The 27,926-nt window shown below is 38.2% G+C and overlaps 1 protein-coding gene across 3 annotated transcripts in view; it reads right to left on the minus strand.

Annotated features, from left to right (window-relative positions):
* Kcnip4 (potassium voltage-gated channel interacting protein 4) overlaps positions 1-27,926 on the minus strand; it is a 444,990-nt gene that overhangs the window by 175,551 nt on the left and 241,513 nt on the right. Inside the window, exon 1 of one of the 3 annotated variants that reach the window (XM_057772072.1) lies at positions 15,884-15,904. The exons of 1 other annotated variant lie outside the window; for it this stretch is intronic. Coding sequence is in view for 1 of the 2 variants with exons in the window: in XM_057772068.1 (XP_057628051.1) it covers positions 15,599-15,710 (112 nt within the window). In the remaining variant the exon portion in view is untranslated. Of the gene's footprint in view, positions 1-15,598; positions 15,784-15,883; positions 15,905-27,926 lie in introns of those variants that run through there. One more of the 3 variants, XM_057772068.1, reaches the window with a different exon arrangement.

Genomic DNA, 27,926 nt, shown 5'->3' on the forward strand with positions numbered 1-27,926 from the left:
CTGATGAGCCCACCAAACTTCAATGAATACCTCTAAATCAACAGTCAAACAGATAGATGGTCCTCATTAAACTAATTACAAAACAGAAACAAAAAATCCACGAATCTGGGAAAGCCACATGTATTGAGTAAGGAAGAGAGAGATATGGGAGTGAGGTAAGAGAAAGTTGGAAGATTTGCCAAAATATCAAAGAAAAACAGTAATTAAGTGATTCAACAAAGAAGAATAGAAGAATTTAACATATTTAAGTTAATATTTTTTTGTCTTTTCAATGGCTATATTTAAGGAAAATCATACAGACACACAAAAAAGAAATAACTATTTTTTAAACATGAGATTGTTTAATATTTAAAAAATTATGCTTCATTGGGATAGGATATCCTGTAGCCCAGGATGGTCTTAAACTCACTATGTTGTTGAAGATGACTTTGAACTATTAAGTATCCTGCCTTTGAATTACAGGTTTGCAAACAGCAAGCCCAGCTACAGAGGGAAAGTTTTTAAAAGATATTTTGTACATCAAATAAGAGAAATCTGTTTTGAAATGCTATCTGATTATTATTCTTCAATATTAAAGAACTCATCTTAAAAGTTCATCTTTGCATAAAGGCCCCATTTTGGAGATTTAGAAAGGAACTTAGATTTTTGAGAAATAAAAACCTAGGTATCCAGTGTTAAATGAAAGTGACCTAATTTTACTTCAAACCACCACAGAAATCAACAAATAGTGCACAGTTGACATATGTCCCTGCTTACTCTTACTGACTTCTCTTTTTTAGTAAAAGAAAAAAGGAATTTACTATAGATAACTCAAGCTTCCATTCATCCCTCATAAATGATCATCTGTTTGTTGTACTGCGCAAAACTAAATTATGCCTGGCTCACAAACAAGCCATTTGTGTGTTAGATATAGAGATTCCATGTGAAAATCAAAATCCCAGAAGATCCTAGCTACAGACCTTCTTGCATAAATGAAAACAAACTGAGATCTCTTTCTATGGGAAGACTAATTATTGTAATTCACATTCAATCCATACATACCTACACACATTTAGTTAGAAGTGATTTCATAGTTAATAATCCAAGTGTTCCTTAATATATGAAACCAGGACTTTCTGTTGAAGATGATCAAGAGTTCAGTGTGAGACAAACAGATTCCTCCCCTCTACTACCATTCCTTTGGTTTCCATGGCAGAACATCTTACTAAATCATTGTGGTGTCACTTGGCTGTTCTTTCTTCATTCACACATAGTGACAAATTAACAATAAAATTAAAGAACATAATGGGTATTCATTTATTTTTAATTATAATTTAAGAATTTTATTCTTTTAACTAAGATAATCAGACACTTGTTCTGTATCCTCTTGGTAATCAAAGATCCATGTCAACCTCTTCATTCTGTGCTTTGTTAAAAATGTAGTCTCTGCTTGACATGATGGATTATTCAACAGGTTACATATTTTCTATAAATTATCTTAATGTGTTTTAACCTCTAGAGAATTGATATTTACTGGATTTTACCAATGTTACTGGATCCTTGAACACTTAATATATGCTTAGTCTATAAAGTATAATATGTCCTGAGCCTTTAATAATTCTAGTAATTAAGATCTGTTGCTGTTTTGTGTAAAAGAAGTCTGAGTTTTAGAACAATGAAATGATTTGTTCAAGACTAAATATCTCATGAATAATAGAGCAAGGATACAAGCCTGGGACTGGAAACATGGCTCAGTGGGTAAGGGTAATTGATATTCAGCCTGAGGACCTAGGTTTATTCCTCAGAACTCAGAAAAGAGGGAACCAATCCTTACCAGTTGTTCTCTGACCACCATAGGAACTAGGCAGCTTGTATGTGGGCATATACACCCCAAATCAAACCCACTACATTCAGCTAATGACACTGCTGTTAGTGAGAGGGTAATTTTGGTTGGATCTGAAGACAGAAATGCATATGAGAGCCATAGTTAAAAATATGTGGCTCAAATAGTCATTCAGATATCATTCTTAGCCACAGCCGTAATTCATACACTTATTACAGCAAAAAGCTATTGCTTTGACATTTTTAAAAGATGTACTGTAGCTGAAGTAAGCACGATCTTTTTGTTATAATTAACTGAATACTCTGGTCTTCATCTCACTTCCTGGTGATTTTTCCCGGTTGCTCAATGGTAGTAAGCCTTAAGTTTTGATGAACCACTTGCTATGCAGGCTTTAGGCTCACACTGTTTACTTTCCCCAGGGCACAGAGATGTGACTGTTCCTCGCCTTAAAGTGCTTAGCTGCTCTCATGGAAGGAAGGACTTTTGATTAATTTGAACACCAATGTTCTTGCCCTTTGAAAGAAAAATGGATCTACTGTGGAGCAATCTGTGATGACAGAAGAGCGGGTCAAGTACAATTCTTAGTTAGAGAAAGCTTAGAAATCTCTCGGGTGTTTGCTTTCTCTAAGACAAAATTTAAATATTTGTTTCTACCAAAGAGAAGTAGACAGGAGACATTAAGAATGTGAGTTTAAATTAACCCTCCTAATGAGGCCTATCTTTTTTAAACATAACTAATTATGGAGACAGACCTTACCTAAATTTAGAAGACTTAAGAAGTCAAGGAAGGGAAGGATAGACAGGGTTTCTCAGTCTCTTCCCTAAAGTCTGTGTATTCTTGGGAATTTCTTCAGACCACTGTTGGTGTTTACAAATTCATTTTGGATTGAACATTCCAACAGTGTTTTCAAGCAATGCGTGGCATTTCAGAGTTCATACGATGCTGCCTATACCAGCAGTTTTTCTATGACTCATTCTGCAAGACAAAGTGTAAGTTTCACAGGGAAGAATCTGGTGCCAGGAGGAAATGCCACAACCAATACCATTTGTAACAAAATGAGTGATCTCTGAGTCTGGAACCGATTAGAGGGATGGTATTGTTCAAGGTCCCAGGCCATTCATATCCATTAGACACACTTCCCTCTATTGCTGGGCTGAGCTTAAATTTCTTCTAAGAGGGTAGCATATTTTCTGTAGAAAATTACCACAGAGTTCAAATATTCCCCTACAGATCTGGCATATTCAGAAATTTTGGGGATGCAGTAGGACACCCATGTCATAGAAATTTTCTCTAAGAGTCTTAGAAAGTCATTGACAATAATAGCCCCAATTATGGGTAAACTTGTGTATTTAAAATATATTAGCTAGGCAAGTCAGGCTTTGGCTTATAAAGAAAGATTTTTGCAGTCACAGAATTTCTTTGCTGATTTTGCACTGTTTTCTTGAGTAGATTCTGTAAACTATTAAGCTGTATAATTTATTGTTGACTCAGTATAGGAGGGCTGTACAACAACACCAAGGCAAGATTACTCTGGAAGCATCAAACTTTTAGCATGAAATCTTGCTCTTGCAGTATTTTAATGAGATACAATTTCAAAGAGAGTGTTAGCTATGTAATTGCTCTGACTGTAAAGCAAGAAACTGGCTGATTCCTGTTGGGTCTCTTTAAGCATTCACAGCAGTGAGGAGTTAATCTTCACTTTTCAGTCAAATGATATTTAGAAGACTGCACTAATTCCAGCTTCAGTGAGCTAGTGGTGTTCTAGAGACTGGAAACAGTGAGGACAGATGCATCATCATTTCATTATTCATTCAGGTGTGTCTGTCTTCTCATTGTTTTATCATTAACCGCCTTTCCTTTGTAATTTGTTTAAATCAAGAATCACACCATCAGTTTATATGACTGCTATTCAGTTGCTGATAATTTCTTGTTTATTCATTAGAGAGTTTCTGCAAACAGGTTCTCCATAACTACAAATTGCTAAAACTATAAAGTCACATGTCTTTAGTTGTGTACAATATAAAGTAGAATCTGGAACTCAAATTCAAATGCACTATTCTGATTTTGTGACCCTGAGGTATCTTAATTCATAATTTCACTCATCATTGTTTTAGGAGAAATCTCTAGATTGAGAAAAGTGTTAGAACAGGACAATAAAAAACATCACAACTAAAAACTTCAGCTTCTGAAGTTTGATATTAGTTCCAGTTTGATATCAATCTTGGCATTGGGCAGCATATACTTGTTGTGGGAGTCCCTTCTGTGTGCTGTGATTACCATTAATGAATAAAGAAACTGCCTTGGCTTGTTGATAGTGCAAAACTTAGGTAGGCAGGGAAAACTAGACTGGATGCTGGGAGAAGGAAGGCAGAATCAGAAGGATACCATGGATCTGCTCTCAGAGATAGACTTGCTGAAATTTTGCTGGTAGGTCATGACCTCATGGTAATATACAGATTAATGGAAATGGGTTAAATTAATATGTAAGAGTTAGCCAATAAGAAGCTAGAGCTAATGGACCCAGCAGTGATTTAATTAATACAGTTTCTGTGTGATTATTTTGGTGCTGGGCGGCTGGGACGAATAAGCACCCTCCTCCAACATAAACTAGACAAGTTACTAGTTTCTTTGATCAAATTGTATAGTATATGAAAATGAATAAATAAAATACATAATGACCTTTAAAATGTTGAAGAACTAATCCTAGGACAAGTAACAACACAAATTTGCAAAATCATACTATATTTTGACAACTTTATTCATGATGCTTAGTATTTTACTACCAATAACTGTGTAGAAAGAGGGGACACTTAATCACTGGTTAGAAAAATTGTGCTATAACATGAAACATTAGTGAGGACTTGCTTATATAACAAGTCAAAGGTGTATGTTTGATCTCAAAATCATTGCCAGGACTCAGAGCTCTCTAAAAATTGATGTTATGATGTAAGATATGTAGTTACAAACATGAAGCAGGGTTCAGAATGCTTCAGTAACTTTTCTTGGACTCACAGTAAGCATGCTTCATGAGCATAGTGCAACCACTGTCCTTGTCAAGTCCTAAAGTTTGCTAAACTTAATGTTGTCATACCGTTATTCAAATGCTGTTGAAGTTTCATAAAGAACCCTGGGTAACTCATGAGTTTATCTTAACATGCAACATGGAGATTGAAGGAGATTTTGTATCTTCTTGCTTCAAGCACCTATGATTCTTGGTTCCAGGTTTGTCATATTAGCAAGCTGCCCCCTTCCCTTAATTCAGATGAGCATGGGTGCATTAGTGAAGATTTCTTCTTAGTGATACATACCTAAGGAAAGCAACTTCAATGAGGAAAGATTTGATTAATGTTATGGTTGAATAGGGCTCAGTTAATAGTTTACTGCCTTTATTTTTAGGGGCCTATGTTAAGGTACAAGAATGTGCCAGAGGAGGATAATCATCTTTCAGAAACTAGGGAATAGAGCACATTAGAATGGGACCATTCTAATGGATAATCCCCAAGAGCATGCCTCTGATGTCCTCTTTTCTGAAGGTAGACCCAGGCAGCAAATTTTCATCAACTCTCAGTAATACCATCAAATCATGAATTCATCGGTGAGTTTAGCAGTGACTCTGTCACAGCCCTGCAGATCCAACTACCTCAATGAACAAATCCACCAGCTAGGGACCTAGCCTTCAGTGCACAGCATTCTTTAGGTGACACTTGATATCTAAACCACGACATGAATATACACTTAAAAAGAGACATTATCCTATCCCATGTACTTAAAGGCTTGGGGAATATTTATGTGATTATGCAAAGCAGTAACTTCATAGCATCAATTTTCCTAGAGATCTACAAATCTAGATATCTACAATCCCCAAATATTTAAAAGAAAATGTTCTCTTTTAAAATTTGAGTAATCTAATTCTTTCTCACTGCCAGGATTGATGGTTTAGATTTCTTGCTTGATAAAAAGTTAAGCCCTTTCTATAAGAGAAACACATGCTAATTTAAAAGAGAGGAAAGCGGGTGGAACATCTCCAAGCTACAATTAGAATGTTGCCTGCACAAAGTTAAATTTCCAAACACATTGTAAGTGGACTTAGCAGTCCAGCTCTAAGACAGTATTTTGAAATCACTAGTTGTCAACAATATTGAACTTCCCAGTATCATCCTTAGTACCTGCCTTCTAAGTATCACCTGATCAACAGCATTGACAGTGGTTTTTTTTTTTTTTTCCGAGACAGGGTATCTCTGTGGTTTTGGAGCCTGTCCTGGAACTAGCTCTTGTAGACCAGGCTGGTCTCGAACTCACAGAGATCCACCTGCCTCTGCCTCCCAAGTGCTGGGATTAAAAGCGTGCGCCACCACCACCCTGCAAAAAGGTGTAGCCCAGGCTGGCCTCGAACTCGTGATCCTCCTGCCTCTGCCTCCTTCAGCAAATCCTACCGGCGTGCGCCACCACAAACAGTGTTCTTTAATGTTATTTTGATAAGCTGGTGAGTTCAAATCACTGAAATAAAACTCTCTTTAAGCCAATAAAACAGGCAAAGTTGTGTGATTGCTTTATAGAACAAACACACAACCAGCCCACAAATCACAATCACAGAGACTATAGACAATAATGAGGACCCTAAGAGAGACATACATAGATCCAATCTACATGGGTAGTAGAAAAAGACAAGATCTCCTGAGTAAATTGGGAGCATGGGGACCTTGGGAGAGGGTTGAAGGGGAGGGGAGAAGAAGGGAGGGGAGCATAGAAAAATGTAGAGCTCAACAAAAATCAATAAAAAATAAAAAAATAAAATAAACATACCTTATATAAATATCAAGACAGTTAAAGCAATTTATTTTCTTGTCTCCCAAAAATTATTCTTGTAAGATTCTAACCTAAAAACAAAATACTAAATATATAAGCACATAATATACAAAGATTTTTATTATATAATTTTTCAAATTCTGAGAAAACTATAAAGCTAAAGTATTATAAAATATAACATAGATATTAAATATTTATGAAGGCTTAGCAATCTAATACAGAAATATTGATGTTCTAATATTGAGTTTAAAGTTATATAAAAAGTTATAAGAGCTAGAGAATTATTAGGTTTATAGGCTAAACAAAGCATAGTTCTGCTAGTGTATGCCAAATCTCTCCCATTTCTTATTTTTTGTAACACATGCCAGTTCAGGACTGCTTTATATATAAGTAACTAAAAAACAACTTTAAAAAATATTTCATGGTTCATGAGCATTTTATGGAATTCTAATCTTTTGTCATTTTATATACCTGTCCCAGTTCCCACTCCCCCGATTTTTCCCCCAGTCCAGCCTCCCAGTCATTTCCCAAAGAGGGTAAGATTCCCACGGGAAGTCAACAAAGTCTGACACATCACTTTGAGGCAGGACCTAGGCCCTCTATCCTATATCTAGGTTGAGCAAGGTATTCCTCCAAAAAGAATGGGCTTCAAAATGTCAATCCAAGAACTAGGGATAAACCTTGGCTCCACTGCCAGTGACCTCACAGACACCCCAAGCCATGAAACTGTTACCAATATTCAGTAGGTCTAGTTTGGTGCCATGTAGGTTCCTCTGCTATCAGTCCAGAGCTCTCACGAGCTCATGTCAGCTGTTTCTATGAATGTCCCCATTATTGTCATGACCCCTTTGCTCATATTTTCACTCCTCCCTCTTTTCAATGGGACTTTGCAAGCTCAACCCAGTGCTCCACTGTATATCTCTGCATCTGCTTCTATCAGTTGCTGAATAAAGGTTCCATGATGACATTTAAGATAGTCATCAATCTGACAACAGGGCAAGGCCAGTTCAGGCACCCTCTCCACAGTTGCTTAGGGTCTTAGCTGGGTTCATCCTTGTGAGTTCCTGAGAATTCTGTAGTGCCAGGTTTCTTCCTAGCCCATAATGACTTCTTTAATAAAGATATCTCTTTCTTTGTTTTTCCTCTCTGTTCTTCCCCACATCTCAACCATCCGGTTCCCTCATGTTCTCCTCTTTCCTCCCTTTCTCCCATCTCCCTTCCTTTTCTGCTTTCCTTCACCCACCAATCCCAATTTTCTCAGGAAATCTTGTTTAATTAACCTTCCCAGGTGGTCCATGTATGTCTCACTTAGGGTTTGCCTTGTTACATTGTTTCTTTGGGGTTGAAGACTATAGGCTTGTTATCATTTGCTTTACACCTGATATCAACTTATGAGTGAGTACATACTATTTGTCTTTCTAGGTTTGCGTTACCTTATGCATGCAAGCTTCAAGATGCCATTGTTATTTACTGCTTAGCAGTCATCCATTGTGTAAATTTACCATATTTTCTTTATTCATTCTTCAGTTGAGGGGCATCTAGGTAATTTCCGGGTTCTAGATATTACAAATAATGCCACTATGAACACAGTTGAGCAAATGTCTTTGTAGTATGAGTGTGCAACTTTTGGGTATATGCCCATGAATGGTCTTGCTGGGCCTTGAGCTGGGTTGACTTCAAGATACCTGAGAAACTCCCATACTGATTTTCAAAGTGGCTGATTTAACTACATATTTAAAAACAAAAACCCTGGATAGCCAAATCAATCTTGTAAATGAAAGAAACCTCTGGAGGCATCACCATCCCTGACTTCAAGCTCTACTATAGAGCTATAGTACTGAAAACAGCTTGGTGTTGTCATAAAAACAGACAGGTGGAACAATGGAATCACATTGAAGACCCTAATATTATGCTGCACACCTATGTACAACCGATTTTTGACAAAGAAGCTAAAATTATACAATGGAAAAAAGAAAACATCTTCAACAAATGGTGCTGACATAACTGAATGTCAACATGTAGAAGAATGCACACAAGATCCATATCTAGCCCCATGCACCAAACTCAAGTACAAATGGACCAAAGACCTCAACATAAATGCAGCTACATGGGACCTACCTCATTGAAGAGAAAGTGGGAAGTAGCCTTCAACACATTGACATAGGCGACCACTTCTTAAATATGACACCATCAGCACAAACACTGAGAGCAACAATTAGTAAATGGGACCTCCTGAAACTGAAAAGTTTCTGTAAGGCAAAGGACGCTATCAATAAGACAAAATCGCAGTCTACAAAATGGGGGAAAATAAAACATCCCTAACCCCACATCAGACAGAGGACTGATGTTCTAAACATACTAATAATTCAAGAAACTAGATGTCAAATACCAAATATTCCAATCAAAAATTGGGCTACAGATCTAAACAGTGATTTCTCAGAGAATTGCAAATGGTTGAAAGATATTTAAGGAAATGTTCAACATTCTTAGCCATCAGGGAAATGCAAATCAAAATGACTCTGAGATATCATCTTACACCTGTAGGAATGGCTAAGATCAAAAACACAGATGACAGCTTATGCTGGAAAGGATGAGGAGTAAGGGAACTCCATTACTGGTGGGAGGGCAAAACTTCTTAATTCTCTTTGAGATGGACAAGCCGCGCTTGGATCTAGCAGGGGCTAGCCTGGTTTACTAACTCGTATTGGGGTTCTCGTTGGGAATATAGACAGTACACAGAATATGAGCATCAGAGTACATTGCCCTATTTTCATGACTAATTCAGACTAATGCAAGGCCACTCTGAAATCACATCTCAACAAAGGAAAAAAAAATCTTTCAATCTGAAAAAAAAAAAAGATTGTTCTTTTACCAAAAAATAAGCTTTCACTTTTTTGACTTTTAGTTACTTATAAATGAAATTAAGATGACCTGTGAGATAGTCATCTGTCTTCCTAGCAACAGACACTACAGACCAATGCCCTGCTTCCTTGAGCCCTCTTCAAATGTACTCATTGTAGACTACAGCACCACTGATATTTTTCTGACACTCTCTTTACAAGATGCTCTACATTTCTTGTATAGTGCAGTGTATCTCCCTCCAGTGAGCAATGACCTCAACTTATTCAGCCACAAATATGTTTTTCTGATGCTGTCTACTGCTATAAGGAACTGAGAGATCGAAACCTTTGCTCTCTACATGTACCTTCACCATCCAGTAAAGGCTGTAGTTCTTCTCTAGATAATGGGATGTGGAATGAGATTTGAAAGTAAGTAAAATGGAATCAGTCTCAAGGAATATCAACTTGAAGCACTTTGGTAATTCTAGAGAAGACACCTGGTGTTTTACGAGCTCCACAGACTGATTGTGCATGCCAATGTGAGTTTCGAAAGACAGCTTTGGAAGCTGCCTTTACTAAAAATTTATAATTGATATCTCTAACCTCAGCATCAGTCTCTACCACCTGTTAAAGTTTTCAATCTTCTAACTCCTGAGTTTCAAATATCACTACCTTCTTTCAGGAATCCCCTGTCCCCAAAATGTAGCAACCAGAAGATGAAAGAATGATTCTTGTAATTTTTTAAAGAAAACTTTACTCTTTTTTTCCATCTTGCAAAAGTTATTCATGAGCCATTTGGACTCTAAGCAATTTGGAAGATTCTTAAGGACATGAAAATATCCCACTGTCTTCAATTCCCCTCCATACAGTAGGTGCTTCATGCAGATATGATAAACGGCAGCGATAAATCTAAAATGCTTTCCCAGTTACAGAACTGGATGGGCTGCTTTCCCGTGCAAGCCAAGGTCCATCTGAATCAGGCATCTGCAGCTCACAGCCAGACATTTCAGCTTAAATTAAGTCATAGGGTCATGGGTTTCAATGCAACACATGAGAGGCATTTTTCTACGAACTTAGAAAAAGATAAATCATCAAAACTGTAATCAGGTAATAAAAATTGTAAGGCTGCCATGGACACTTAAAAATGTCATTGTAAATCTTGGATTCCTCTCCTAGTGCGTGAAGCAAATTATTCTCATTCTATTGGTGTGTGTGTGTGTATGTGTGAAAGAGAGAGAGAGAGAGAGAGAGAGAGAGAGAGAGAGAGAGAGAGAGAGAGAGAGAGAGAGAAAGAGAGGAGAGAGAGAGTGCTAAACACTATGAATGATCAAAAGCAAAGAGAAATAAAGCTGTGTCTACACTTTACACATTCTACTTGTTGTTCCAGGAACCCCATATGGTGCACCAGGTCCCTGTGCTTCCACAGCAGTGTTGTCCCACCCATTGCCTTTATATAGTACTTGCATAATCACCTTTCCTGCATATAAATTTGATATGCTTCTATTTATCAATATCAAGACAGCTTAAAGGAGCCTCTATCTTGTCCACCTCTGAATGTTTCTGAATTTTCCATTTGGTTTTTGTTACAATCTTTATGGAATATCTTGCTTGGGTAAGTTTGTGCTGATATATATTAGACTAAGTGTTTATTAAGGCAAATAGTCATCTTCTATTCATCTCCTGGGATTAAAAAGAATACATACTGCAGAAAATAGAAAAATACTGAATGATATTATTGCTGAGATACATATCTCCAAATATAAATCATTATTGAAGTTCGTTGAAGCAAGTATGGTGGATAATGCTGTAGACAACAATTGAAGACTTTGAAAAATAGATAGTTTTATCTGCCAGAATTTTTCAGTCATTCCACAATGGACCCCTATATCAAGAACTATGAACTGTGCCTTCCACATTTCTTATCTTATAAGTAGGATATTTAAAACCATGTTTCCTTGAAATGAAAGAAGTGCTGTTTTAGAGCAGCTGCAGCCTGCAGATATTGTATTAATTAGCAATTTCTGCTGAAACTGTAAATTGACAGCTAACTATGAGTATTTTGTTGTCAAGAAAATTCTATGGCCTTTTATCTTTTTACGCGAATTATAAATTGTTTAGCTAGTTTCTCTGTTTTAAACAGCCTTTTACCTACCCCCTGGATAATCTATGTTAAACATTTGTTATCCTTAATTATTTCTTCAAAGTTGAATCATGAGAGTCAGTGGTTCTTAGGTGTTAGGGAATACGTGTAACTGGAACCAATGCTAGGTGACCTTAGCAGCCACAGCTCTATGTGGTATAAACCTTCCCATCCTGTATCCATGTAAGCCATCTAGTATCAGGTTTAAGAATCCAGTTTTAGTTCTTTCTTCCAACTGGAATTCTCCTCCCTCATTCTCCCAGTTGAGGAATTGCTCTTCCACTTCTAAGTGCTGTACAGTAGTTTTTTTTTTCCCTAAGAAACCTCCCAAGACCTTTTTTAAAAAAGATATTTCTCACCTTAATGCTGCTTTCAATGAACATTGCTTAAGTTTATGCTCACAATTTAATTTCTTTTATCTTCTTTGATAATTATTTCTGTTACTAGAATATGTAGTCTCTGAGGGACTCTTCTATTAATGTCCATTTTCAGCATTTCATCATCTCAATTCAAAGCCAAGCAAAGGAATTCAGCATTCATATTAATAATGCAATATGATATTAATGGCATTCTATAAGTATGAAATGACAACAATCTTATATTTTCTGTACTTCTCTTCTTAATGAGTGACTGTGTAAAACCTCAACAATTATATTAATACTTCATTATTCATTTTGTATTACTGTTATTATTATTTTATAGATGCTTTAAACGCGAGTATGTCTGTGTAACACCTGCATGCCAGATGCCCTGGGAGGTTAGAAGAAGGTATTAGAGTTTCAGACAGTTATGAGCTATTAGGTGCATGTTGGGAATCAAACTTTGGTTGCATGAAAGAGTTTTTGGTGCTCCTATCCACCAAGACATCTCTCCAAAACCTGTTACACATTTTAAGTTGTTTTGTTTTGTTTTGTTACAAACCACTGATTTCTAAATAAGGAATTTGAATTGAAGAATTTTAATTTAAATTTGTCAAAACTGACCAATTATTTTAAAAATGGAGGACAGTGTCTCTCACTATTTGTTTCTATTGCTGACCCTTCCAGATCAGGTATATCAGGAGCCATCTTATTGATGTTACAACCTCAGCCAAATCGTTTCCAATCTATACTGTTATAATCAGTGTCGTTTTGTTCATTTGCTTGGTTGGTTTGGTTTGGTTTTTGAGATAGGGTCTTTATATGAAGCCCTGCTGTCTTTAAAATTGCTATGTAGAACAGGTTGGCCTTGAACTCACAGAAATCGGCCTGCATTTGCCCTCTGAGTGCTGAGGTTAACTGTTATCATACCTGGCTCTGCTCTGCTTTTTAATGCTTGCATGTGATATTTCACAGCTTGAATTTTAGCTACTCTTTCTCTTGATCCCCAATGTGACTGGTAATTATAGGGCCAGGTTCATCTTATCTATGCTTAGAGATTGTTATATTCTATAGAAGTGTATACAGAAAGCCTCAGCTGCAGCTCTCATATCCTGCCCATGTCTCATCATCAATTGACTCTACATGAATTTCTTAGTCAATATCATTGGATATAACTCAATGATGATTAAAACTCAATGCAGAATTTAAAAAGATGCTATGAAAACTACTTTATTTGTTGTCCTAATCTATAATTAGGGTCACTAGTCGTAGCATGCTTAGATCCCATGCTTAGGTTGAGGTCCATGCCTTGCATAAATCAGTTGGCTATTGTATGATCTTATTTTCTGTGAGTATATTTCTCTTTGATATTTTACTAGGTTTTGGGAGTCAATTCTAGACACGAAAAATCTCTCCTTATATGTTTATATTTATTCTCTTTACATGTGTTAGAGCAGGCCAGTGACAAAAGAGAAGGCTGTGGTAAGAAAAACATTCCATAGCATAAGTAGCACTGGTCTTGAAACTTCTCTCAAATCCTAGGTGGTTTTTTCTTTGATACCTCATATACCTTCATTTATATCTATATAAACGGAGAGAGCTGAATTGGATCAGCATTATTTAAAATGTGTTACAGGTCAAAGCAATCTCTTCACATCAAAAGACGATGACTCTTGTGTTATATATGGTAGCATTGTACATAATTAAGACTTGTTCGTTGAACACAGATTTATCTCAGATTATTGTACATCATACACAGACTTTATAAATATGTTGGCATATCTGTATTTTGGGGGACATAGAGAGACTCAAGTCCATGTATAGCAATAACTTGGATATCCTCCTCAAGGCTTCATTTCAAATCAACTCCAAAATTCATTGACTCTGTTAGGGAGGAGTTAGGTTTACAATTCTATCACCACACATTTGAAGCTCAAACTTGGTGTCAATCCCAACACTTAGTTTAATTTATTTAAAACTGAATATCCTATTAATTGTCATGTGTCTGTCCATATTAAATACTTAATGTATTACAGTGTTGGAAAAGCTAATATGACTCAAATATCTTCATGGTAGTTCTCGACTTTAGTACCCAGCACTAAAGTAAGAACCCTTGATCACAATACACTAATGTTGAGAGTACCACACCCAGAAAACAAATATTACTAGATGACTAACATGAGGTTAATGCACACTACTGTGATTGTAGAAATTGAAATTATTCTATTGTATTTACACAAATACCATGATAACTCATTGAGGTAGACTCTCAAGAAAATTAAAAACTGTTATTGAACTTACTTAAAGATTTACTTATGTATTGTATTTCAATTAAGAGTTAAATGAAATTATTATATAAATGAGGAACAAATCAATGTCTTGGATCTTATTTAATTACAATAACCTTTTTGTTATATATAAGAAGAACTTGTCATATCTTGAGAATACTTTAAAAATGTGAAAATGACTTGAGAACTTTTCACGGATTTTGGCTTAAAAACATTATACATTCTTAAACCTATTTTGTGGGGGGAATGACACTGAAGTTAAAACATACTGATAAATATTACCATATTGTGAGAAACAAGACATGTACCAGAAGTAACTGGAGATGATGTCTTCTTTGCTATCACAATCTTGAAGTTAGAATGATTATGGTAAGTCCCTCATTATATACTATCTGAGAAGCAATTGCTCATAGCTTAGCATTCATGTAACTAAAAGGAATATGAGCAAGGACCCCAGAATCTGATTTTTTTCAGTAGAGAAATAAAAATGAGAACTTGTATACACAATTGGCATCAGGCGACTTATGTTAAGAACTTCCAAAGCACGTTATTTCAGTTGAACACTATCTCGTATTTATGTATGTGCACACATGTGTGCTTGCATAATTGTATATGTATTGTAAATATACACATATATACATAGATGTATATTCAAATAGTTAAAAGCTAAGTTAATCAACTTTTTTCTTTAAATAGTCATTATTTCAATAATAAAATCAATTTTGAGGTAGTAAAGGTGAGATTTTTATAAGACAAATAAAAGATCAGAGGTAACCGTGATCGGTGCTATCCTTGTGTGCACAGCTTCCCTGGTCAGGAGGCACATGATTAAAGTGGCTCATTGGAGATTATAAATGAAACTCTTGCAAATTAAGCGTTGCTGAACACCCATTAACAGCGTTTTACACCATTTCATATGATAATCAGCAGCCCAGCTCAACCCCAGCAACCCCTAACTGATGACACACACACATAGAATTTCCCTCACCACTCAAGATTTTTCCAGAGGTAGGGATCACCAATGATTGCAAGGTGATGGTAGCCAAAATGAACTTGACAACCAAGAGCAAGTATTCAGGATGACATATTTAACCCACAAATCACCCTAAACCCAAGTAATTGGTTTCAAATAGAAAGCGAAGGCTACAAAACCCTTCCCTCCCAGTTTCAACTGTGCAGGTAAACAAAAACGAACTGCTTAGGTGCTAGGCTGCTGTCTATGTCAAGCATGCATATTCTAAAACTTTTGCTTTGAGCATTAAGCCTTTGCAACTTCTGCAGCATCTATATCCAGTTCAGAACCAGACCTGACAAGCGCACAGACTGGGAGCAACCACTTTACCTTCTGAAAAATCAATCAGTCCCAGCAAATGAAGCAGCTTCAGAGATGCACATATAATCACAACAATACCCACTGTTTGCAGTCCTTCCGACTCCCACTCTAGAGTCAGCATCCTCTAAGCTCTCAGAACATCCCAGCCTCCGGACCCCTTTGGAGTGGAGGGAGTTAATTAGAGAATCCGAGCAATGCTGGCTTGGAACAAAGACTTGAAAGGGGGGAAAGTGAGCAGCGGCTTCTCACAGACGCACAGTGCCAAGCAGGCGGCCCCCCGGGGTGAGGACAGACCTGGGCTAAAGTCCAGCCTCTCATGCTGATGCTTGCATTTGCTTGTAGGGACTCAGATCAGCCACAGCGCGTCCAGGCTCCGGACCCTACGCTGTAGCAGGCAGGTGGGTGTTCTGAGTTCAGAGCTGAGGGAGAAACATCTGTTGAAGAACCTAGACTTTGCAGGGTCCGTGGAGAAGGGATACTCCCAACGAACTTGCTCGTGAGAGCTAGTGCTCCAAGCACTGATGATGCCAGGCTGGGCAAAGCTGTGTGAGCTAGTTTGCTGCTTGAGAAGCACAAGTGTCCCCTTTCTGCTACAACCGCTGCTGCTTTTGATTGCCAGAGCTTCCTCTGGGAGAAAGCTCAGCCTGCTCTCTGGATGGAGGGGGTGGAGGGGCAGTTCTAGTGAGTGGTTGGTGCCAAAGTACCTGTGACTGCTTTCATTTGTGTGGGTGTGTGTGTGGAGAAAAGTATAATACGGAAACAATCCAATGAGTATATAAGTAGTCAAGATCAACCAAGCTATGCTCTACTCTGCCTCTCTCCAGCTGTTCTAGTCCCTAAGCACACCATGCCAATAAGCACTGAGTCCTCAGATTTGCACAAAGGCAGTGATGGAGGGCAGGGCAGAGCAGACGACTTACCGGTCAAATTCAGTAACTAATTCCTGGAGGATAGGTACCATTCTAAAATCTAGTTTCAGTCTCTGCTAGGCAAAGTTTCACAAACTTCCTTGATGATAAAAAAAAATTGCTTGCTTAAAAGAAAAAAAAAAAAAGACCCCCCCCCCCTTTTAGAGCCCGCTTCAGAATATATCAGAGTGTGCTTTGACTCCAGTTCTTCTGATTAGCAGAAAAACTTGGTCTGCCCTTAACCAAGATAAGTTAGTGATAGGGTCTTATCACTATCCTGTTGCTAAGCCAAGAAGCAACTTCAAAGGAATATCCATGACTCTTGGTCCATACCTGAACCTCAGTGAATTAATGACTCAGTTGCTTTTCTCCACTCTGCCTAATTCCATACCAGTAATGTTGGTAGCATTGCAAGGAGAATCAAGACAGACAGTGTGGACCCCTATAGCTCATTGAGAACCATAAAGGCTTCCTAGCCATATCTCAAACTCCTAAGGAACTTACTTTGTGCTCCTATGTTTTGTGAGCTCCCACAAGAAACACAAGTTGTTTGAGAGCATCTTAACTTTCCTGATTTTTGTACCATGATATTTGAATTAAAATTCTCGTTTTAAAAGGGATTATAGACAATAAATCTACCTCTAATAACAGTTAATGATTACTAAGCACTTACTATGGCCACAATTGTATTGCCGCATGATTCAGCAATTTGTCTGTAATCTCATTAATAACACTTGCAAAAGTTGGGATTTTAACATAGATATCATAGGTGTTAGGTCTTCCACCTGTGCCCTTTTTCACTCCATTCACTCCGAATCATGGTGAACAGTACTTTAGGGCCTCTAGTAAGGGGTGATGAGGTAGAAATATTGGCAAAAGGTTTTAGAGAAGTGAAAAGTTACTTGAAGGGCACATGGACACATCAGTGGACCAGCAAGAGAAAGAGTAGACTTTCACTTTGATGATACTGACCAAGTGTGATACTTTAATCTCTCAAACGTGATGATTATTGAAACATAAACTTGACTATTTTCTTATCTTAAGCTGCAGCTTCTGGTTGAGATTTTACCAATGAAAATACCTGATAAGTTTCATTTCTTTGTAACTTCTTAAAGTGTTTTCCTGCCTTCATTTTCACTAAACCAGTCGAGGTGTGCAGCAATGCACTGTCATACTCTTTACACCATATACATACAAAGCTAAATAGAGAATAGTTGAAAAAATGTTTTTAAAGTCATATTAGCTGTCAATCTTGCCTATCCTATTTCTTCAGAAATATAAACACGATTATGCTTATATATGACCTCATTAAGTTAAAAACAATAATTTATAGTGTAGAGAATGACCATTTTAGCATATGCCACTTTGTTAAAAAGATTATTTTGAACTGAAAGTAGCTAGGATATAGAAGATATAGGTGACTTTCACTTTCTTCTTTGGCAGGTACTCTCTCTCTTACTGTGGAGCACTGAGCTGAGTTTATACAGCTTTTAATTTCCATCATATATTTTACTTTCCATGATTTATCACCCCTAACAGAACAAACCCACTTCTTTCTGACATTTCTTCACAATTACTCTTTGTAGAAACGACATACAATCTGCAAGGTCTAACTCAAAATTCTCTGTGAATTGCAGTGTGGTGACGCGTATACCTTTAATCCCAGCACTTGAAGGTTTGAGGCAGAGGTAGACAGATCTCTAAATTCAAGGCTGCCTGGTCTACAAAGAAAGTTCCAGGACACCAAGGGTTGCATATAAAACCTTGTGTTGGAAAAGACCAAAACACAAATAAACAAAGATTATGTCCGAATGTCAGAGTATCCCATATTTATACACACTCCATGTGCTAATGAACTCTGTAGTTTTATCCTGTTAATTTGTCTTGTTGGTCGAATTTGCAGGTCCAGCTAATAAACATAAGGGAGATGGCAAAAAAGTCTTTATCTACACGCACACATACACATGTGCCCTTTGAAATTAATTATTACTAAAAATACAGATGCTGGAGTTGGCGGGTGACTAAGAGGTTAAGAGCACTTGCTGCTTCTGCTGGTGACCTGGATTCAGTTCTCGAAAACCACATGACATCTCACAACCCTGTACCTCCAGTTTCAGGGGATCCCACATGCTCTTCTGACCTTTTTGGCATCAGTTAGACATCTCTTACATATCCATACATGAAGGAAACTATCATACCCATAAAATAAATATATCTTATAAAATGAAGATACACACAAAGAAGGCAAAATCTACTTCTTGGAGACCCAAGGGCTCAAGTAGGCTCATCTAAATCCTGTCTGCTTTAGTACAGGTAAAACTAAAATGACACATTAAGAAATTGAAGAGATATGAGATAGGGAAAAGCCATCAGTGTGTCTGGCATTTTCGGGGAGGTTCCTTTGAAGCAAAGGCCTAACACAGGTTTTTATAAATGAGCTTGAGAGTATAAAGTCTTCCCCTCAGGACAAAGTGTATCCAAACACTGTTGACTAACTGGGCAGTTGTTAGAAGAGACCTCTTAATATCAGAATCCGATAGAGGAAGTAACAGGGCGATGTCAACATGTGACCCTTTTGGGTCTCTTCTAATTGGAAGATTTTTTTTTTTCACCACAGTAATGGAAATTGTTCATCCTCAGATGTCCTCTATTCTACCAAAGTTATTCCGCTGCTCTGAGATATTGAATGCCCCTCTATCTTAAAATTCCTAGTTTACACTGAGAAACTCCTTATTTGGTTTCCATGGGAATTATCATGCTCTTTCACTTAGCTCAGGGATTAGTCTGAAAGGTTGGTAAATGTGTCTTCAATGGATTTTTTTTTTAAAAAAAATAGTCATATGGATGTCCATTAAACAATTAAGCAACGCAACCTTCTGATCCGAGTGCTCTCTTGAATCCATAAGGCTGAGTACATTTTAAGATAGTGAGTCGAGGGGAAACTCCCTTGCATCTTAAGACACTTGTAACAATTACACGATGTATTATTATAATAGTTCCTAGGTGTGTTATGACTAGAGCATGTGCATTATGTAATAATCATAAAAGTAAATTACCTGGTTATTAAGACATGCAATAAATAAACTTTCATTATTAGATACATTTTTGGTAATATGCAACTTTCCTCCTTCTCTCATTTCCTCTTATTGTATTTTCGTTCCTCCTTTCCTCCTCTTCCCCTCCCTTGGTTCCCTGCTCCTTCCTCCCCTTTCTGTCTCCATTCTGACTTAAACTGCATGGGTTCTGTGTTTGTTATTCTTTTCCAGCGTGCAATTTCTTGTCTCTTTTCACATCCCTTGACATGTGCCCTCTCTGTAAAAGCTACTAAATGTCACCTTGCTGGTTTCACTTTGGACAGAGATTCTCCATGATAATAATGATTACCATTTGGTTTCCTATATTATAACTAATATAAGAAAAAATCTGGGCCCCTCCCTACTAATTGGCATACAGTGTACTCTGTGCATTATACAGAGTTTCTATGAACTACTATACTGTCCCACGTAGGTAAATGATATAATAATATGAACTCTTATATTTGAAGATATTAAGATACAAAAAGCATAAGTAATTATTCCAAAACTCAGTGCCAGATATGGAAAAACTGGGGCCTGGCCTCAGGATTCCTCACACAAATGCAAAATTTGTGTTATATGTTAACATCATTTTTCTTAATTTCTTTAAAAAATAAGTCATGATCCCATTGCACAATGACAAACAAGTTTTAACATGTCATTGATCTTCAAAATATAAGTTGTCCCTAATGTCATTCTGAAGTGTAAATGTTTACTCTGTCCTTTAGCAAGATTAAATGAAATAAAAGGAAAAAAACAATTTCAGGAAGAGGCTCCAAATAGAAGGAGGAGGGAAGGCACCTGATGGGAGAGGCAAACCAGAAAGGGGGAAGGGAGACCTGTAAGAGAAGAAAGAGCCAATCCTATGGCTGACCCTTCAGTCATTGAAGAACCTGAAAGCCAATGGGGGTTTGCCTTGGGGTTAAGCAATCCACAGGTCACCCAGCTGTGATCTAAAGCAGGAGTAAACAAGGACTACAGAAAAGGCCACAGGCAGAAAATTATTTCTCTTGTATCAGTTTCACGTTCTTGTTCCACGCATTGCTAGAGTCTTTGTAGCAACGGGCAGGGAAAACCTCTTCAGTTGGGCTTTCTCAGCAGCTGCTTCAACTGGCCTTTGGAAAGGAGCACAGGCATTTAAAACCAGAGAGATTTCAGTCCGGTGCTCCAATGTGGGTCTCTGTCTCTGTCTCCTTTCATCACCTGATGAAGGTTAATATTCAGGAGGATGCCTATAGGTGCATCCACACACTGAGACAATGGGGATGTTCTATCAGGAACTCACCAAGGACAGCTGGCCTGGGTCTGAAAAAGCATGGGATAAAACCAGACTCGCTGAACATAGCGGACAATGAGGACTACTGAGAACTCAAGAACAATGGCAATGGGTTTTTGATCCTACTGCACGTACTGGCTTTGTGGGAGCCTAGGCAGTTTGGATGCTCACCTTACTAGACCTGGATGGAGGTGGGTGGTCCTTGGACTTCCCACAGGACAGGGAACCCTGATTGCTCTTAGGGCTGACGAAGGAGGGAGACTTGATCGGGGGAGGGGGAGGGAAATGGGAGGCGGTGGCAGGGAGGAGGCAGAAATCTTTAATAAATAAATAAAAATAAATAAATAAATAAATAAATAAATAAATAAATAAAACCAGAGAGTAGGGCATCTCCATGGACACTGGGCTAGCCCATGTTGGACACTGTGTGAGCCATGCTGGGTTTAGTCCTAGCTCCTAGGTCTGATCTTAAGCGGAGGCACTTTCCCACTCACAGAGACCTGGCTGCCTGGATTCATCTCAGCCATCCCATCAGCTTTATTTTCTCAGCTCTTGTGTACACGATGCCCAGAGCCTGGAGAGTGTTCTTCACACTGCATTACCTCATTCCTTGCGCCAGATCAGGGCTTTGGGAAATGGAACCCAGCAAGTTTAGCCTTAAATTGTGTTCTAAATCTTCAGAGATAATGAGCAATGTTCTTGGTCATACTTCATTTTATAGATTTGTAAGGACTTCACAGAGTATTTTGCAACATCCTCAAAGTTCTTTTCTCAAAATGCTTCCAAATCCTCTTGCTTTCCATGTCTTCTTCCCCAGTTTCCATCTCTTGCTACCTTTCCTCTGACTTTTCTATTGGTAGTGAGCACACAGGCATGTGTACAGACAGACTTGGTTGTCACTAAGATCATTTTCCTGTGCTGTTGTGTCAGAATGGATGAAACCCATCAGTCATGTCCTCTCTCTCAGAGCAGAGAGATACCTATCTTCTCCATTCATTTTGAACTGAGCACTGAGAGAGTGGATCCTTAGGGAAAGGGCACTAGGATACAAGAAGTGGGCCGTGGCCATGGTTGGCATTGATTCTCTTAGTGTACAGAAGAATGAAATTCTAAAGAGAATACCAGAGAAATTGTCCCCAAAATAAGGCATGTGAGGTGGTCCCGAAGGATAGACTAATATTACTTTTTTCTGTATTACTGCTTTTCAATGTTGACTGTTGCAACTCAGAAACATCAATGGATGAATAACTTCTTGGATCCATTATGAAGAAGAAATCAGTGATGCTGGAGTTACCTATGAATGCATACTTTTGAGGAAATGGGCCAAGTCTTAACTTCAAAATATAATTACATATTTTTATTTTACATGTATTGAATATTTTACTGCTGTGGGATAATGTTTTTGTACATTGGAAAGATTTGCCACTCGTATTGGTTTAATAAAATGTTGATTGACCAGTAGACAGGCTATGCATATGCAGGGTAATGATAAGATTCCTCCTTATGCTTTCTCTGAGAGGATCGCAGGTGATAGTGGAGACACAGATATTTCTTAACTGGAAAAAGAGCCCTCTCACATAATACCCCAGTTAACTGTCTCAGACATCCTAGAGTGAATAAAACTAGAACTGAACTAAGCTCTTCAGCTACAGGGGTTTTAAGTTCAAGCTAAAATCTGCAGTGCAGAGAGTAGTACAGATGTTCAGACGGTAAGATTATTTGTTTTGCAGACATCAGGACCCGTGCTTGAAACCCAAAAACTACATAAAGATTTCCAGGCACATGAGTGAAAATTGGTAACCTGTTGACCAGTTAACATACCTTAAACTGTGAGCTTCTAGTATGGTGAGAGACCCTCTCTTATAGGACTAGAATTACAAAGGACAACTTGTGTCTTCCTCTGCTGTCATAATGGATGCATACCATGGACATGCATATAACCCTATACACACACAGACACACAGACACAGACACACACACACACACACACACATGCGTGCCTGCATGCCACATTCATCTGAGTGTGAGACAGCCCCAAGCCATGACTTCAGACTTTTTCTTGTGGTCTGAGAACCCTCCTTAAAGACAGTATGCTTTGTTCTCAGAAGAGCACCTTTAAGTGTGTTATTTCTGGCACAGTTCAGTTAAAAATCAGGTTATTAGGTTTAACTTTGTCGACGTCTACAGGTATCAATGCTATTAGGGTAGCTTCGCCTGTATTTGTGCTTTTACAGGCTTTGTCTCATTGTGTCCTATAGCAGTCTATTTTAAAAATGAGAACATTGCAGCTATGAAGGTTTGTTTTATTCAGGTCAACAACAGCAGAAAAACTGGGTTTAACAATCAGGAATCTGGCTCCCTGTCTGTGTATCATTTTTTTTCTTCTCCTCTGGTGTGTGTATGGATCTTTTTCTCTTGTTGGTTGCTGTGTTGCTTTATGCTAGTGATTCATGACATGGGACTGAAGAAGCGCCTGACTCACTGCTTTATCGGGCTAACTGATGAATCAGTACTGTTAAAGCATTCGGGCAGGGCAGAGGGCACGTTAAGTCCTCTACTTGTCAGGACAACGAGACCTTTGTCCAGTACCCAGATTGGAACTCTTTCTTTTGCGTCCATTTTTACAAACGAGGAAGCTCAGAATGGTTAAGATACAGATTACAAAGTGGGAAGTGGCGGAAGAAGCTAGGAACCTGCTTTTACAAGAAGATCCTATTCTCAGAGCCCAAGTCAGAGTCGCAGTGGGTCATCACCCTCAATCCTCTCTTGGGTCTTCTACCCTTATCCTCCTTTCAAGGCAGAGCCTACCAAATACAGCTGTGTTATTGGTCAGTCTCTGCAGAGCACTCTTCAGACTCCAGGTGGCAGGACTGAGGAATAACCCACTTCTCTAAGGCCTCTTCCTTCACTGATTTTCTGTTTCACTTCCTTTCTGTCTTCACTCATTCCTCAGCACAACCCATACTTATTTTGTTCCATGTGTAAGACATTCAAGAGCTGTGAGAAACAAAACAGCAGCATAAAGCTTAGAGGCTAGGAGGCAAAGAGAGATAGAGATTGCTGAGTCCAAGGTTAGAGTGCACGAGACGGTCTGTTTAGAGTGCAGTGAAATTTTAGAGGTAGCGCATGAGCAGGAAAGGAGGAAGACAGACATCTGTCAAGAGAGTATATGGAGTCTGCATTGGTCCAAGTATGACAGCTCAGCACATCCTCTCAATGAATTCATCATAAATTTCACTATACAGCAGAACACCTAAGCCATCCTAGTATTATGCATTCAACACACCCTGGTGACTCCACCTCAGATACCTAACCTGTACCTGATTACTTCTTATTAATATGCTAACATGACCCATGCTGTCTTCCAGAGCTACATGTGGCAAGTTGCCACATAATAAACACCTGATTGCCTACAGTCACATTCACACCTGTACAGAATTTTCTCAGCAGCCAAGGTGAAATGAATGTTCTTTGTATAAATTCCCTCCTGGTAGCCCTCTGGTAGCTCTTAATTGCATATGGATTCCTTGTCACACCCACCATATTCTGGTCCTTCTTAGTAACATTTTAGGCCAGTTTTAGCACCTGTGATTTTTGTTATTTCTCTGTCTTTGTCTGTGTGTGTGTGTGTCTGTCTGTCTGTCTGTCTCTCTCTCTCTCTCTCTCTCTCTCTCTCCATATATATATACACACACACATATATGTATATATACATATGTATTATGTATACGTATACATATTCTTTAGGTGTGGTGTCAATCAAAATGATTGCTCTTTTGATCTTTGTAATTCAGACTCTGTGCAGTGACCCCTCTGTCAAAGTTGTTTCCATTTTACTTTCTTTTTCTTTTTTTTTCATCACTTGCTTACAGTGCCAACTCCATCAATATCAATCTGTGTCACTGTTGCCCAGTTCCACTCTATCAAATACCAGTGCATCTGTTTACATAGCATTCATCATCCTTCCTGAGCTCATCCAGTGTCTATACCTTTCTGTTTGTGTAAAAATGAAGCTACCAAAAGATTGTGAAGCTCAGACTGAAGTGAGGGAGCATCAAGGAACATCATAACTAGTCATAACAAAGAATAATTGCTTGTCAGAGTTTTACTGGTACTAATTAGTGAAGTGTATAAGGTGATTGACTATATTGAAAACAAGTTGAGATCTCCTGAACCTGAAGAAAGATGGAAGCATCAAGATGTAGAAAGAAGCAGAACAGAGAAACTTATTAGTGGAGTGGCAGCCACCCATCTCTTTCAGCTAGCCTTACAATGCTTATTTCTGTCAATGCATGTATTCACCTCCAACTTTCAAGCATCAAACAAGAAGGTCCTGCTTGTATTCAGAGCCAGTCAAATACCATTGGTTCAATCCCTATAGGTTGGTAAGTCACCTAGTGTCAAGAGCATCTATCATGAGTTATTGTGGATCATGATGCAATTATGGCTTATAGCAATTGATAATCCACATGTTAACTCACCAGAGAAAGAGTTCCCTGATGGCATACCCCATCAGCAAGGCTTTCAGGCTACTGACTCTGAAAATTGCTGTTTTCATCTGTAATTTCACTTGTGCAGTAACAGCTATGATAGCTCCCCATGACCATGCACTTTCATGTGATGTTTATATGCAATCTCATGATTACACCTCAATCTTATGAGCACATATATCTATGGATGTTCAGGAAGATGACTTTTCATTTAGTTATATTATTTTGATACATAGAATATATATTAGTATATGCTTCATAGCTAGATCTATTTGTCCCACTTACAAGCCTGTCTTGTTCCTTTGGCTAAGACTACTGCACACAATTAGCTCATTTTCACATCAGAATAAGTTCAGTCTAAAGTCTTTTTGTAAATAAATCACAAGTTTAAAACTTTATACCTAATGCACAAGGTCAGAGTCACAGATGTCCAACCAAGGTTACTACATAAAGCAGCCTAAGAAAAGCCTGCCAATTTTACACTTGCCAGTCTGCCAATAATAAACTTATGTTTCAAAGTTTGTCACTGGGCACTGTGCCCTACCCCTCTGACATGTCACAGTCTCACTCACATAACGTTGGAAACTTGTGTTACTATGGAAATGACTCAGTACCCTATTGCTTACCCTAGGAATGTGCTCTTGGGCAATGAGAGGTAACTCTTACATTTTTTAAAATCACTTCATGATTTCTTTAAAGAGAAGAGTTTTTAGGTTAGAGGAGAAGAAGCAGAAGAAAAAGCTAGGAGGAATGAATTAGGACAGGAGAGTCAAAATTGAAGAAAGATACAAAAAAGACTGATTTGGGAAAACACGTAAGGGGAGAGAGAGAGAGAGAGAGAGAGAGAGAGAGAGAGAGAGAGAGAGCTCATGTTCAGAAAATAACTTTTTCACTAGGTGTTGTGTCCATTCTGAACCTTGAAGAGTCTTGGGGATGGAGCCCAAAGGCTCTTGTTAACCTAGTAAATGAGAGCACTAGAGACACACTCTGACTATCACCACATCCAGGACCAAAGTGATTCTTGAATACACAGACAGCCACTCTACCTCCTTTATGAAAACAGAAACCCACTCCAACTATCACCATATCTGATGGAGGAGGGTCGTATGTCTATTGGTTAATAAAGAAACTGCCTTGGCCTTTGATAGGACAGAAAATTAGGTAGGCGGAGTAGGAGAAAGAAGCAGAGTCAGTCAGTCGCCATGATTCTCCCACCCGACACAGATGCAGGTTAAGATCTTTCCTGGTAAGCCACACCTCATGGGGCTACACAGATTATTAAAAATGGGTTGAGATGTGAAAATTAGCCAATAAGAGGCTGGAACTAATGGCCTAGGCAGTGTTCAAAAAAATACAGTTTTCGAGTAATTATTTCGGGTAAAGCTAGCCGTGTGGAGCTGGGTGGGAACGCAGCCCACCACAGCTCCTACAACACATATCCAGGACCAAGGTGATTCTTGAACACCCAGACATCCACTCTACCTCCTTTGCTTTGTGAAAACAGGAACATGTTTATGTGGGCATGGGGTGAAGTGAATAAACTTTTCTTAGAAGTTTACTTGGGAAACTCTCAGAGAATCCAAGGCAAGACTAGCTAATGTTTTCAAATGTGGATCCATGCCTTAGGAAAGATGTCAGAGATTAAAAGCTCCAAAGCCACTCATATAATAGTAACAATTTAAGAGACAAGAGTGATTGCAGAATTCATAGAAAAAGATGTATACAGGAAGGAAGCCAAATAAATGTCCTTCAAGGAGCAAAAGGAGTGGGTCCAGGCAGAAGTCATCGGGGAGGTCCACAGAAACCTTAACAAATGTTGTGTCATGAGAATCAAAGTAAAGGAGATAATGACCTATTGTGTCAAATATAGAAACGTTACCCTCCTCAAATTTGTTGTGACCCTGGGGCCAGTTTGTTGTGGACAAGTTAATGCATGAAGATTCCCTATGAGACCATGTGTGCATTGACTAAAGAGCAGTAGGGAAGAGAAAACAGAATGGTTAAAGGCATTTTCAAATAAAACACAGGACCTTTAGTAGAAGCTTACAGCCTTAATACATAATACAGATATCTTATTAGGTTAATTGCCTTGTATCACCATTGTTTATATTTACACGTTTAAAGGAAAAGATAAGAGGAAGTTTATCTTAATTGGTCTGTTGTAGCAGTTTTCAAGTTTTAATTAGTCAAAGGCAGATTTCTACATCTCATTTCCCCTACCGATATTTTAGCTTCTCTCAATGTGTTTTCAGCGATGGGGATGAGCCCATGGCCTTAGACACAAATACGGTTAGGAATATTTTACAAACGGTTACCCAATAGTGGATGACTGAATATTTTAACCAGTGTGTTTAGTCACATAATCCAGGGGATCAATTATAAACTGTTTATTCTTTTGTATTTGACTCAAGGCAATTCATCAAATGCTAGTGCTGGATGGTAATATATAATTGAGGTAGCTCTTGTTCTTTTGGCATCAGTGGGCCACTAGGGAATGCGGATCTGGGAAAGCAGTTATGAGATGTTACACTGAGAGGGAAAATTGTTCAGCATAGGAACTCCTCAGTCACAACTGAAACTAATCAGGTT

This window comes from Chionomys nivalis, chromosome 6, assembly GCF_950005125.1.
Source record: "Chionomys nivalis chromosome 6, mChiNiv1.1, whole genome shotgun sequence".
Taxonomy (NCBI): domain Eukaryota; kingdom Metazoa; phylum Chordata; class Mammalia; order Rodentia; family Cricetidae; genus Chionomys; species Chionomys nivalis.